We start from the raw sequence: 12,928 nt of genomic DNA, 5'->3' as shown, positions 1-12,928 counted from the left end.
CGTGCGCACGGCCACGGGTGTGCATGCCCCCCCCCCACGCGTGCATGCCCCCAGCACCCACACGGGGGGCTGCCGTGGGTGCCCCCCCCTGCCCCCCAAAGCCATACCCCCCCCCCCCAGCACACGGGTGCCGAGGGCGCAGCCCTGGCCCCCGTGGCCACCAACCAAAGAGCGTCGGCCCATGGGTGCGCGGGCACGGGGGGCACCGCTCGCCACCACCCCTCTCCCGCACCCACCACCCCGGGTCCCTGCCAGCGTGGGGGGACCCCCCTGCACCCCACGGCCGAGCCAAGCTGCCCCGGGGGGGGGGGTGACGAGAGAGGAACTTTTGGTTCAGTTTGGGTTGGGTTTTTTTTTTTTTTCTAATAAAGATGTGAAAGCGAGCTGGGCACGGTGCTGGGTGCCGGGGGGGCATTGGGTGCCCCTGCGGGCTGGGGGGCTGGGGGGTGCCCCTTCTCCTGTGGGCTGGGGGGCCATGGGGTGCCCCTGCTCCTGGGAAGGTTGGGGGTCCCCAGGGTGCTCCTTCTCCCAAGCAACCTGGGGGTCCATGGCGTGCTCCTTCTCCTGGGCAGGCTGGGCTTCCATGGGGTGCCCCTTCTTCTGGACAAGTTGGGGGTCCATGGGGTGCCCCTTCTCCTGGACAAGTTTGGGGTCCACAGGGTGCTCCTTCTCCTGGGTGAGCTGGGCCTCCATGGGGTGCCCCCTCTCCTGGACAAGTTGGGGGTCCATGGGGTGCCCCCTCTCCTGGACAAGTTGGAGGTCCACGCGGTGCCCCTTCTCCCGGGCAGGCTGGGGATCCACGGGGTGCTCCTTCCCCTTGGGGTCCACGGGACACCCCTTCTCCCCGTCACCCACCTAGCTGGTGGCATTGAGGGTCTGAAATTTCTGCCGCAGGTCCCTGACGAGGCCGTGGCGAGGGGGCTCGGACGGCTCGGGGGCGTCGGGGGGCTCGGGGCAGCGTTGCCGGTACTCCTCGGAAGCCTGGTAGGCTTTGCAGCGCTCCACCACTGCCTTCAAGCAGATCTTCTCCCGGGTGGTGGGCGAGCGGATCTGCACGTAGGCGGGGGGCTCGGCGGGGGCCGGCAGCCGCTCCAGCACCAGCACCTGCTGCCCGGGGCCCAGGGGCGCCTCCGCCGCCACCCACAGCACCCCATCGCTGCCGTGCCGCGCCGGCGCGGGGGTGCTGGGCCCCCCACCCGCCTCGGCGCTCCGGCTCCTGCCGCCGCCCCGCTCCTTCTCGGCCGGCCGGCCACCCCGGCACGGCCCTTCAGGTGCCGAGCGGCTGCGGCTCACCGGCGCGGGCCGCGGGGTGCCGAAACGGGCGCGAAGCTCCCGCACGTCGGGCCAGGCGAAGGGCTCAGCGCCGGCAGGGCTCAGGGGGCTGCGGGGGGCACCCGGGGAGGGCAACGCTGCCGGCCCCCCGCCCCGCGGCACAGCCACCGAGGGGGTGCCGGCACAAGGGTTCCCCTCCTCTCGCGGCGCTGGGGTGCGCCGGGCAGCAGCGCGGCGGCTCTTGATGCGGAGGCTGTACTGCCGCGCCAGCTGGTACACCTTGGTGCCGGGGTGCGGGGGGGTCAGCAGCAGCTGCGGCGGCGGCGGCCCGGCCGGCGGCCCCTCGCCCGCGGCACCCAAGTCGTCCTCCTCCAGGATGAGCAGCGGTTCGGGGGGCTGCAGCCCGTTCTCCCGGCACGGCTCCTCCGGCGACGCCTCGGGCCTCGCCGGTGCCGGCTGGGCGGGGGGCTCGGGGCTCGCCGGGGGCCGGGGGAGGCCGTTGAGGCGGGAGACGGAGCTTCGCACCAGCCCCTTGGGGATGAAGGAGAGGCTCTCACGGCGGCGGACGCTGAAGCCGGCGTCCTGGTGCTCGGCGTGGCCGTAGTAGCTCTTGATCTTGTCGAGGAGCAGCCGGTCCCGGCTGGAGAGCAGCGACTCCCTGCGGGCTCCGGCAAGGGGCTCGGGCGAGGGGACGGTGCTGCAGGACCCCCCGGGCTCCCCGGCCTCGAGCGGGGGGCCACCGTCCAGGCTGAGGGCGCTGCCGCCGCAGCTGGCCGGCCGCCCCGCCGGCCCCTCCAGCGCCAGGCTGCTGCGGCGGGAGAAGCTGCCGCCGCCGCCGAAGCGCTCGGCGATGACGCTGGCCTGGTCCAGCACCGAGGGCGGCAGGATGCTGCTGGCGGCTCCTTCTTCTTCCTCCTCCTCCTCCTCTTCCTCCTCCTCCTCGCTACTCAGCCCCTGCAAATCCTCCGCGGCACGCTCCGGCTCCCCCTCCCCGCCGGGCAGCGCCGGTGCCGGGGTCCCCGCTGCGGGCAGGGCTTTGGGTGCCCCTGGCCCCTCGGGGTGCTCCACGGCGCTGCCGGCCTGCGGAGGGGTGGGCGGGTGGGTGCTGGGTCCCCCGGGACCCCCGGGCAGGGGCTGCAGGGCCGCACTGACCTTCTCGCAGCTCCCTGGCCCCCAGCTGCTCGGCCGCTTGGGTCCCTCCGGCGCCGGCGGGTGCCCCCCAGCCTGGGCGAGAGCAAATGTGGGGTGTCACGGGCGGGGGGGGCCACCCCAGCTGCTCCGAGCAGGACGGCTGCTGAAGGCGAGTCCTGGCCGAGCCACGGCCGCGGATCCCGCGGCAGCCCCGGGAGCAACGTGGGGTGCCCTGGGAGTGATGTGGGGTGCCCCGGTAGCGATGCGGGGTGCTCTAGAAGTGATGTGGGGTGCCCCGGGAGCAACACGGGGTGCCCCACAAGTAACATGGGGTGCCCCAGGAGTGATGCTGGGTGCCCTGGGTAGCAGGGCACAGTGAGAGCCCCCCGTGGGGTTTAGGGGGCTGGACGGGTACCTGCTCCTCCTGGGGCTCCACCGGCAGGTCCCCGGCCCCGGGCAGCTCCTCCTGGTAGCCCTTGCCCAAAGCTTCCTCCTCCTCTTCCTCCTCCTCCTCCTCTTCCTCCTCCACCACGCCCTCAGCCGCCGCCCAGGCTCTGGGGTGCTGGGGGTGCTCCCCCGCCTCCAGGAGAGCCCCGTCGCTGCCGGCGTGCTACTCGGGGGCGAGCGCTGGGCTCAGCGCCCCGTGCCCCCCCGGCAAGCGCAGTGCCAGGGCCGGGGGGCACCGGGCACCCCACCCACCCTGCGCCCCGGCCTTACCTTGAGCCCTGCCAGCCGGGAGAGAGAAACATGGAGGTTAGTGGGGGCAGCACCCAAAATTCCTCCCCCCCCGCCAGCCCCTGGCCCCCCTCTGCCCGCCCCAGCGGTGCCAGCGGCCGTGCCGGCTCACCTTGCTCGCCCAGCTGCCGCAGGATCTGCTTGGCGGGCTCTGCGGGGAGAAGCCGGGCATCCAAATCGGGCAACGGTGGCATCGTCCCCGTGTCCCCCAGCCTGTCCCCAGCCCCATCGGCGTCCCCAGCCCGGCGCCCAGCCCCCCGCCCCAGCTGGGGTCCCCGGTCCCCGCTGGCGTCCGCACCCGACTGCCTGCGCCCCGTGTGCCCGTGCAGCTGGTCCGGCAGCGTCTCCGCACGGTCCCAGCGCTGGAAGGGCTCTGCGGGGACAGGGACACCCGTCAGCACCGGCACCCGGTGCCCGCCGTCCCCACGGGCATCAGCGCAACCCGGCGGCGGCTTCGCCCCGGGGAAGGGATGGCGGCGGCGGGGGGGATGCCGGGGATACAGGGCTCTCACCGGATTGCCGGCGGCCCTGGCGCAGCTCAGCGGCGGCGTCACCCAGGGGCTGGCAGGACCAGCTCTTCTTCAGGCGCTCGGGGCTGCAGCGGGGCAGGCGCGGGGGGTCTGCGGGCACAGGGGGTGACGCTGGGGGACAGGGGGAACGCGCGAGGGCAGGGAGGGGGGACGGCGGGGCGCTGGCGGCACTCACAGAACAAGTCCATCTCCAGGATGGCTTCCTTAGCCTGGGGCCGGGAAAAGATGGGGAGAGACGGGGGGTGAAGCCTGGGTGCAGCCACCCTCGCCTCGCCGTGGCGGGGGGACCCCGGTGCCACCGCGGTGCCCGTCCTGCTCCGCCCTCACCTTCTGGGGGACGATGGCGTGGTGGTTCTCCAGGATCAGCCGCTTGATGTGGTGGGTCCACACACGCTTCTCCTCCACGCTCTTGGCCTGGGGGGGGGGGGACAGGGAGGGCGGTGGGACCGGGCAGGAGGGTTCTTAGGGTGCCCCCCACCCCGTGCCCCCCTACCTGCAGGCTGTGCTGCTGCTTGCCGTGCTTGTAGTGAGCCAGGCTGAAGCAGAGCGAGTCCCGCGTGCTCTCGATCAGCATCAGCGAGGAGCACTGCGGGGAGAGGCCGTCAGCCCCCCAGGCACCCCCCCAAACCCGGCACCCCCAGCCCCCCCCCATCCCCGACACCCACCGGGATGTGGCTCTTGTAGACGTAGTGGTCGCCGCGGCGCTTGGTGATGAGGAGGGTCTTGTCGAAGAGGAAGACGGCGCGCTCGTGGCGCACCCGCTGCACCCGGAAGGTGCCCTCCAGCACCAGCTCCCCGTAGCTGGTCAGGTCCGGCCCCTTCCAGCCCAGCAGCAGCGACTGGATCTCCTGCACGGGTTCCCCGGGGACGGGTGCGTCAGGCCACCCTCCGCGCCGCCGGCGCCCGCCCAGTGCCACCCTCCGTGCCGCCGGCGCCCACCTGCTGGCGGATGGCGTGCTCGTGCTTGCGCTTCATGTCGTTGATGTACCAGGCGACGCAGGTCATGGTGTCGATGGCCTCCAGCACCACCTCGTAGTCGTCCCCCGACTTGTGCTCAAAGTGCTTGGCGATCTCCTGCCGGCAAAGGACGCGGTGTCGGGGCAGCGCCAACGGGGCTGCGGTGCACGGTGCTGGGGGTTTGGCGTGCCGGGGGACCGGGGGACCGGGCCGTGCCAGGTGCCTGCGCTACGCTGGGTGCGGGTACTGTGCCAGGGCGACGTGCCGCGCCGGGCGCCCGTGCCGTGCCGGAGAACCAGGCCGTGCCGGGGAGGTGTGCCACGCTGGGTGCCTGCGCCACGCCGTGCCCCAAACTGTGCCAAATGCCTGCGCCGTGCCGTGAGCTCACGCCGTTCCGGGTGCCTGGACTACGCTGGGTGCCCACGCAATGGCAGGGGACCGGGACGTGCCAGGGAGACGTGCCGCGCCGGGTGCCTGTGCCATGCCGTCCCCCAGACTATGCCGAGCGCCTGCGCCGTGCCGTGAGCTCGCACCACGCTGGGTGCCCAGGCTGCGCCAGAGAAGCGTGCCACGCCAGGCGCCCAGGCTGTGCCGTGCTGGCGACCCGTGCCGTGCCAGGAAACGTGCCGCGCCGGGTGCCCAGGCTGTGCCGGGAGCCTGCGCCACATCGGCTGCCTGAACTGTGCGGGAACTCACGCTCTGCCACGTCCCCGTGCCACGCCAGGCACGCGGACCGTGCTGGGTGCCGGCACCCTGCCGGGTGCCCACGCCATGCCATGCCGCGGGCCCGCGCCGCGCCGGGCGCCGGCTCACCTGGAGCAGCAAGTGGTACTTGAGGATCCTCTGGACGGGCTTGAGCAGGTAGGCACCGAGGGGCAGCGTGTGCCGCAGCCGCTCCTGGCACTCGCGGAGGAACCGAGCCTGTGGCTTGCTCCTCATGCACTCGGCCAGCGCTGCCACCGAGCTGCGGGCAGGGAGTGGGCTCAGCCCCCTGCCCGCCCCCCTGCCCGCCCCGCTGCCCGCCCGCACCCCCCCACTCACCTGGGGTAGTTGTTGCAGTACTGGGTGTAGATGGCGAACTCCTGGCTCTGCGGGCAAGGGGAGCGCGGTGAGAGCCCGGCACGGCCCCGCGTCCCCCCCCGGTGCCCGCCGCGTCCCCCCCGCCACGCCCGCCCTTACCCGGGTGACGAAGCAGACGGCCACGGCCACGGGGTCGCTGGCGCAGCTCTCCAGGTTTTGCAGCAGGGTGCTAGGGGAGACAGAGGGGACAGGGTGACGGCAGCCCCCCCCCCCAGCCGCGGGACGGACGGGGCGGCACCAGCGGTGCCCCGGCAAGCGGCACCAGGAGCACCCACCTGCTGAGCTCGTAGATGTCCTCGATGTTGCCGAAAAGCGCGCTGACCTGCTCCGGCCGCAGCACCGGCTCCTCCGCATCGATGATCTTGCCCAGGTAACCCTGCCGGGCACCCGCGGTTGGCGGCGGTGGCACCGGTACGACCAGCTGGCCCGCCACAAACCCTACCCGAGGGGCGCGTGTCCCCCGGCGCTCACCTCCACGATGCTGCGCAGGTCACGGGCGTAGGTGCGCTCCGACTCCACGATCTCCAGCACCACCCGCCCCAGGTAGTTGGGCTCGGCCCCGGGGTTGCCGAAAGGTGCCAGGGGGTGCCCGCCGCGGGCAGCCGGCCACCCCCCCAGGGAAGCGTTGTTGTTGCTGTTGTGCAGCCCCTCAGCCCACGGCTTGGCCCCGCCGTTGGCCGGGTCCTCCATGGCGTGGCCAGGCTCCGGCACCGGGCTCAGGGTAGGGTGCTGCAGGCAGGCGGGCACCGGCATGTCGGCATCCCCGGGCACCGGTGGGGCACAGGGCAGGTCTGGGGGGGGAGAGCAGTGTGGTTACGGGGGTGCAGACACCCCCCGAGGTCTGGGCAGCGTTTGGGGCCAAGGGGGGGGCTCACACCACCTCACGGTGAAGAACCCCTGGGGTTGACCTGACGGCCAAACCCTCCAGGGGAGGGGATGCCAGCATCCCCCAACCCCAAAAGCCCCTGGAGACGGATCGGTCGAGGCAGGATACGGCCCAACCGGATCCCGGCACAGCTCACCAAGGCCTCCCGCCCATGCAGGTCCTCAAATTTGGGGGTTCACTCCCCCCCCTACCCCAGAGCCAGGCGATGCACCCCAGCAGCCAGGGGCCGTGCTCCCGGAGGAGGCGGCGGCGGCCCGGTGGGACCAGCACCTTCGCCGCGCTCAGCCCCCACCCTCCGGCACCCTGCGCCGGGGCCATGCGTCACTGCCGCGCCCGCGGGACACCTTTCCGGTGAGCTCAGCGCCGGCTCACCCTTCCGGACCACCGGTGCCACCGGCCGCTCCCCTGCGGCACTGGCATCCTCCTGTGCCACCGAAACCGCTCGGTGCCACCGAAACCGCTCGGTGACACTGACCTGGTTGGGGCACCCAAAAACCGGCCGCTGGCGGCAAAGCTTGCCGGAGCGGCAAGGGCTTGCTGCCGTGCTTTTTGGCAGAGGGACGGTTTGCGGCAGGGCACCGAGCACACTCACCCCGGCGGGCCGGTGGCCCCGGGGACGGTGACCTTCAGCTGGGCCACGTGCCGGCGGTGGGGCCTCCGAGCCCCCCAGCACTGGGGGTGCCGGCACCGAACCAGTCAGGCCGGTTCCCGCCGGCTCCTCCCCACACCCGCCCTGCCGCATGGCCGCCGTCCCGCTGCTGCCACGGCTTTCCCGCGCAAGCCAGGAGCCCCCCGAAATCCCACCACGGTGCTCCCCAAAAGGGGCCCAGCCCCACATCCCCAGGCTGTGCCACAGCCTGGCTCCCCAGGTGCCGGCACAGCTGGTTCTGCCGTGGGGCACCCCCTCGGCACTCCGGCTCTGGGCGATTTGGGGAGCAGCCCCTCCTAACCCCCCAATCCTTCAGCCTTGTCCCAGCCCCACGGCCATCTCGGTCGGGGGGGACCCAGCCCCACGGACACCCCATACCGGCAAGGACGCCGGGGCCAGGAGACCCTGAGCACCCACCCCCGGCAGGATCCGACCCCCAACCCCACCCTGCCGGGGGACAAGAGGGGACGCCCGGGTGGCATTGGGGGGGCAGACAGGGGCACAGCTCGGCCCCTGCCCGGCACAGGGGGACGGTGCCCCGGTGCCCGCGGGGGGTCCCCCACGTGATGCCCGACCAGGGATTTGCGGCCACCGCGGCTCGTCCCCGAAGGCCGCCCCCGGCCACCGTAATCCGCTCAGCGCGCCGGGATTAGGGCGCCAGCCTCACGTCACGGGGACCGCGGCCACTCGCCTTGGCCCCCCGGCCACCATGGAGGGGTTTATCCTCTTACCCCCCCGGCACCGCCGTGGCGGGCACACGGCCGGCCAGAGCCCCCGGGCTCCCGCCTGCCACCTCCCCCAGGTGGGGATTAGCCCCGACCTTCACCGCCGGCGGGACGGGCTGCCCCCCCGACCCTCCTGAGCTGGGGGCTGCGGGGGGCCCTGGGCACCCCCAGCCCTGCCTTGGGGACCAGAACAGGCCCCCGGGCTGCTGAGCTGGATGCGGCCCCCGGGTGCTGCCGGCAGCACAGGCAAGTACGTGGGGGGGATGCCGGCCAGCTCCGGCATGGTCCCCAAAAGTCCCCAGCATGGGGAAACTGAGGCAAGGGCCGAGCTACCGGTGCCAGCGCGAGGGAGGTGGGATTTTCTCCCCACCGCGGGATCGCCGGCCCCATTGCACATTCCTGTGCCGGAGACTGGGAGCGAGGCACGGCCCACGGCGCTTTCCCAGGGCCCCGGCATGGCACGGCACGGCACGGCACGCCGGGAGAGGAGAAGGCGGGCAGGCTGGGGGTGCCGGGTCGGGCAGCTGGCCGAGCGGGGCCGGAGGAGGGCCAGCCCGGTGGAGCCATATAAGGGAAAGCGGTTCACCATTTCCAGGCTTTTTCCAGGATCCCAGCGGCCCCGGGAGCAGGGAAGGTCCCTGCCGGCTCCAGCCCAGCTGCCACAGCTCGGCACGGCCGCGGCCATCGCTCCCGGCCCCGGCTGGCACCGCCGGTGCCCAGCGGGCAACAAAGCTGGGTGCTGGCACCCCTGCCCACAGCATCGCGGTGCCGCAGGTGGTCCGCCACGACAGGGGTCCCCGCGCCACCGCAGCCACGATGCCGTGCCCGGGCAGGACCGGAGCCCGCACCGGTGGTGCCGCGCTCCCAGGACGCGGCGGCATCGACCCCACGGGGCTGCCAAAGCCTCTTAGTGCTTGGCACCCGTGGCGTCCCGCATGGCCGGCAGCCACCTAATCCCACCGGAGGGGTGCAGGGCACCCCCACCCCACACGCAGCTGGGGGTCCCGGTGCGGTACCGCTGTCCCGGCCCCCCGACACACACCCGGGGGTCACCCCACATGCCGCAGCCTCTGTCCCGCACCCCCGCCTGGGCCCGGGGTCCCCCCCAGCCCCATGGCTGCCCGTCCCAGGCGTCTCCCAGCACCTCCAGGACCCGCGGTCCCCTGCCGTCCCCTGGGACCTACGGCCCTGCCCCACGGCTCACCAGGACCCTCCATCCCCACGCTCCCTCCAGCACCCACGGCTCCTGCCCCACTGGGACCCACGGCCCTGGGCACCCCGGGCACCACCGCTCCCACCCCATGGGGACCCACAGCTCCTGCCCCATGGGGACCCACAGCTCCTGCCCCACCGAGACACACGGCGCTGGCCCCACCGAGACACACGGCGCTGGCCCCACCGGCACCCGCAGTGCCGGGCACCCCGGGCCCCACAGCTCCCTGTCCCACCGGCACCCACAGCACTGGGCACTCTGGGGGCCCCACAGCTCCCTGTCCCACTGAGACCCACGGCTCCCGCCCCACCGGGATGCAATGGCTCCCACCCTACCGGCACCCACGGCGCCGGGCACCCCCGGGACCCCCGGCGCCTGCTCCACCGGGACCCACGGCTCCCACCCCACGGTACCGGGCACCCCCGGGACCCACAGCTACCGCCCCACCGGCACCCACGGCTCCTAACTCCACCGGGACCGACATCTCCCGCCCCGCGGGGACCCGCCGCCGCGCTCCGGTCCCGCCGCCCCCGGTCCCGCCGCCCCCGCCGGCCTCACCCTTCGCCGCCGCCGCCGCCCCGGCCCGGCCGTGCCCGCAGGAAGCGGCGGGAGAGCCCCGGGGGCGGGGACTGCGGCCGCCCCGCCCGGGCCGCCCCGGGCCGCTCCGGCATCGCCCCGGCCCCCGCCCGCTCCCGGGCACGGTCCCGGAGCCGGTCCGGCAACGAGCCCGGGCACGGTCCCGGTACGGTCCCGGTACGGTCCTGGCACTGTCCCGGGGTGCAGCGAGGAACGGCGTGGGGGGAGCCCGCACCCACCGGGGCACCCCACGGGGTCCCTGCCCGAGGGGACGTGGGCACCCTGCGGGGTCCCTGCCCCAGCCACGGGCACCCCCAGGTCCCTGCCCGAGGGAAAACGGGCCCCCCGTGGGGTCCCAGCCCCAGCCACGGGCACCCCGTGGGGTCCCTGCCCGAGGGGACGTGGGCACCCCGTGGGGTCCCTGCCCCGTGGGGCCCTACCAAGCGGGCAGAGCCCCCGGGTGCTACTAGCCACGGGGCCACCACCGCCACGGGGTGGATCTGGGGCACCACGAGCGAGACCCCCCCGCGGGGCAGGGGCAGCGTGGGTGCCCACGGGCAGGGGGACGCACCCAGCGTCCCTTCCATCCCCACGTCGGCCCCTTCCCTCGCCCGCGCCCGGCTCGGCCGAGCTCAGCCCCGGCACGGCATCGCCTCCCCACCACGTCTGCCAGGACGCGTGAGCCCCGAAAGCCGGCTGGCACCGGCTCCCCGCGGGTCCCACAGCAGCCCGGGGTGCTTCGAGCCCCCCAAATAAAGCAGAGGGGCAGCCGGAGCCCTCGGCCCACGCGCCGGCACCGCGGCACCCATGGCACCTGCCACCGCCAGAATAGGCCCATTCTGCAGGCGGGCGGCCGGGCGCCTTGTGCCGCCGGCGCCAGGCTCCGGCTCAAAGGCAGGATTGTTCGGGGCCGGCTGCCCCCGGTGCGGCGTGCCCGGCCAGGCCCGCGGCACCGATGCCGCACGGCATCACGGGGGGAGCGTACGGCGTCACCGGGACGGCAGGGCTGAGGGGTCCCCGCTGGCCTCGCCAGCGTGCCGACACGTGCTCCGCCAGCAGCCCGGCCTCGACGTGCCTGGCACGCACCGCGCCGGGGCACGGCCGGGCAGGCGGCCGCCGGCTCCTTCACCGGGCCGAGGCGTGGGGAGCCGGCGGGTGCCAGAGGCTGGCACGGTGGGCACCGGCAGCGCGGTGCCCGGGCGGGCGTGGGAAGGCGGCGTGTCCGGCTGCGGCTGCTGGCGGCAGCACCCGGCGGGCCCCGGGGAGGTGGGTGCTGCCTGGGGGGGCACGGGGCTGCTCCGGCCCCCCTAACCCAGACCCCGTCCCGTGCCCCGTGGCCCTGCCCCTCTCCCACCCCTCTCCCCATGGACCCTCCCCAAGCCCCCTCCCCGTTCCCTCTGCCCAGACCCTCTCTCCCCAACCCTCCTCCCCAAACCCCCCTCCCCAGACCCCTCTTCCAAGACCCTCTCCCCATATTCCCCCCCCCGACCCCTCTCCCCAACCCCCTCCTCTTCCCATAACCCCTCCCCTTCCCCTCTCCCCAGACCCCCCCTCCCCAGACCCCTCTTCCCATATCCCCCTACAGACCCTCTCCCCAAACCCCTCCTCTTCCCATAACCCCTCCCTTTCCCCTCTCCCCAGATGCCCTCTCCCCAGATGCCCCCTCCCCAGATGCCCCCTCCCCATATCCCCTCCCCAACCCCCCCCTCTTCCCATAACCCCTCCCCTTCCCCTCTCCCCAGACCCTCTCCCCATATCCCCGCCCCAGACCCCTCTTCCAAGACCCTCTCCCCAAACCCCCCCTCTTCCCCTAACCCCTCCCCATCCCCTCTCCCCCATCCCCTCTCCCCCATCCCCAGACCCCCCCTCCCCATATCCCTCCCCCTCCCTCTCCCCCCTCCCCTCTCCCCCCTCCCCTCTCCCCCCTCCCCTCTCCCCCCCATCTTGTCTCCCCGCCCGCCCACCAGGGGGCGCCGCAACACTCCCCCAGCCCCGCCCCTCCCCGTCACCCCCCGCGCCTCCCTTCCCGTGATGCCCCGCGCGGGCGAGGCGGGAAGGCGGGCGGCAAGATGGCGGCGGGGTTGGCGGAGCGGAGCTGCCTGGAGCTGAGCGCGGCGGCTCGGGGCCCACCGCGACGGCTTCGGGAGGTGGTTTTTAGCCCACCGGGGACGGCTCCGCTCCCCGCCGGTCGCTACGGGGACAGCGCGGGTGGTTTCTGCTACCAGGAGAGCGCGCAGCTCGCCGCCGCCACCAGGAATCGCTTCGTGCGATGGTGAGTGCGGGCCCGGGGGCAGGCCCAGCCGCGGAGGGGGGCCGGGGGCTTGCCTCCGGCCCCCCTCCGCGGCTGGGCCTGCCCCCGGGCCCTGTTGATCCTCCCTCTGCTTGTCCCGGCTTCACCCCCGCACTGCTCGGGCCCGCCTCTCTCCCCCCCGGCCTGCTCCCGCTTTCCTCACACCTTCCCCGGTCTCTTCCCTCAGGACGACATCGGGAGACACGGTGGAGCTGGTGGAGGAGTCTCTGGACGTCAACCTGCTGAACAACGCCGTACGCCTCCGCATCCAGGGATGCCCGTTTCTACCGGGCGGCGTGCACCTCTGCGAGGTGCAGAACCACTTGGTCGTCCTCCTGATCACCGGGCAGACGGTGCATCGCCTGCTCCTGCCTCATCCTGCCCGCATGTACCGCAGCGTGAGTACCGGGCTGGCCTGCTCCCTGCCTGTGGCAGCCACCTGCCTCCGTCCTGCCCATCAGGAGCCCTCAGCAAAGCCGCTAAATCCATTGTAAAATAGCAAAGGCCTTGGTGTGCTTCTCGGCATGGGCACAAAGTGCTTCGTCCCACCTGTACAGTTTTTGGCCATGACAGAGTTAATTTTGGTGGGGGTAGAGTTAATTTTGGTGGGGATGGAGTTAATTTTCCTCATAGTAGCTTGTGTGGTGCCGTGTTTTGGATTTGTGGCCACAACAGCGTTGAGAACGCGCTAATAATTTAGCTTTTGCTGAGCAGCGTTTGCGCAGCCTCAAGGCCGCCTCTGTTTCTCACTCTGCCCCCTCCCCACGTGAATAGATTTGGGGGAGTGCAGTGGTTTGAGAGGGGACACAAGCGGGCAGATGACCCAAACTAACCAAAGGGATGTTCCTTGCCGTATAACGTTGTTCTCAGCAATAAGAGGGAAA

The 12,928-nt window shown here is 73.1% G+C and overlaps 2 protein-coding genes across 2 annotated transcripts in view; one reads left to right on the top strand and one right to left on the bottom strand.

The window, feature by feature from the left end:
* Positions 1-191: 191 nt before the first annotated feature.
* Positions 192-7,235, bottom strand: PLEKHG3 (pleckstrin homology and RhoGEF domain containing G3). The gene is made up of 17 exons (XM_075501909.1): positions 6,783-7,235; positions 6,177-6,496; positions 5,981-6,081; positions 5,805-5,874; positions 5,667-5,713; positions 5,439-5,589; positions 4,608-4,742; positions 4,334-4,516; positions 4,162-4,254; positions 3,996-4,082; positions 3,844-3,877; positions 3,651-3,758; positions 3,437-3,511; positions 3,251-3,289; positions 3,121-3,128; positions 2,819-3,013; positions 192-2,496 (listed from the first exon to the last, which is right to left on the bottom strand). The coding sequence occupies exons 1-17, from the start codon at positions 6,907-6,909 to the stop codon at positions 856-858; spliced, it is 3,414 nt and encodes a 1,137-aa protein (XP_075358024.1). The 5' UTR covers positions 6,910-7,235; the 3' UTR covers positions 192-855.
* Positions 7,236-11,794: 4,559 nt separating this feature from the next.
* The window catches only part of NUP160 (nucleoporin 160), a 29,275-nt gene continuing 28,141 nt past the window's right edge, over positions 11,795-12,928 (top strand). Inside the window, exons 1-2 of the mRNA XM_075501803.1 lie at positions 11,795-12,026; positions 12,232-12,442. Coding sequence (XP_075357918.1) covers positions 11,824-12,026; positions 12,232-12,442 — 414 coding nt within the window. The 5' untranslated portion in view covers positions 11,795-11,823. The remainder of the gene's footprint in view (positions 12,027-12,231; positions 12,443-12,928) is intronic.

Source organism: Mycteria americana, chromosome 5, assembly GCF_035582795.1.
Source record: "Mycteria americana isolate JAX WOST 10 ecotype Jacksonville Zoo and Gardens chromosome 5, USCA_MyAme_1.0, whole genome shotgun sequence".
Lineage (NCBI taxonomy): Eukaryota > Metazoa > Chordata > Aves > Ciconiiformes > Ciconiidae > Mycteria > Mycteria americana.
The sequence above is the reverse complement of the archived record's forward strand: the minus strand, read 5'-3'. Positions and strand labels throughout refer to the sequence as shown.

Coding starts and splice junctions, on each gene's coding strand:
- PLEKHG3 (XM_075501909.1), bottom strand. CDS start 6,909: ATGGCCCCGGCGCAGGGTGCCGGAGGGTGGGGGCTGAGCGCGGCGAAG. Junction 4,083..4,161: donor AGCAGCAGCACAGCCTGCAG/GTAGGGGGGCAC, acceptor CCCCCCCCCCAG/GCCAAGAGCGTGGAGGAGAA. Junction 3,878..3,995: donor ACGCCATCGTCCCCCAGAAG/GTGAGGGCGGAG, acceptor TCCCGGCCCCAG/GCTAAGGAAGCCATCCTGGA.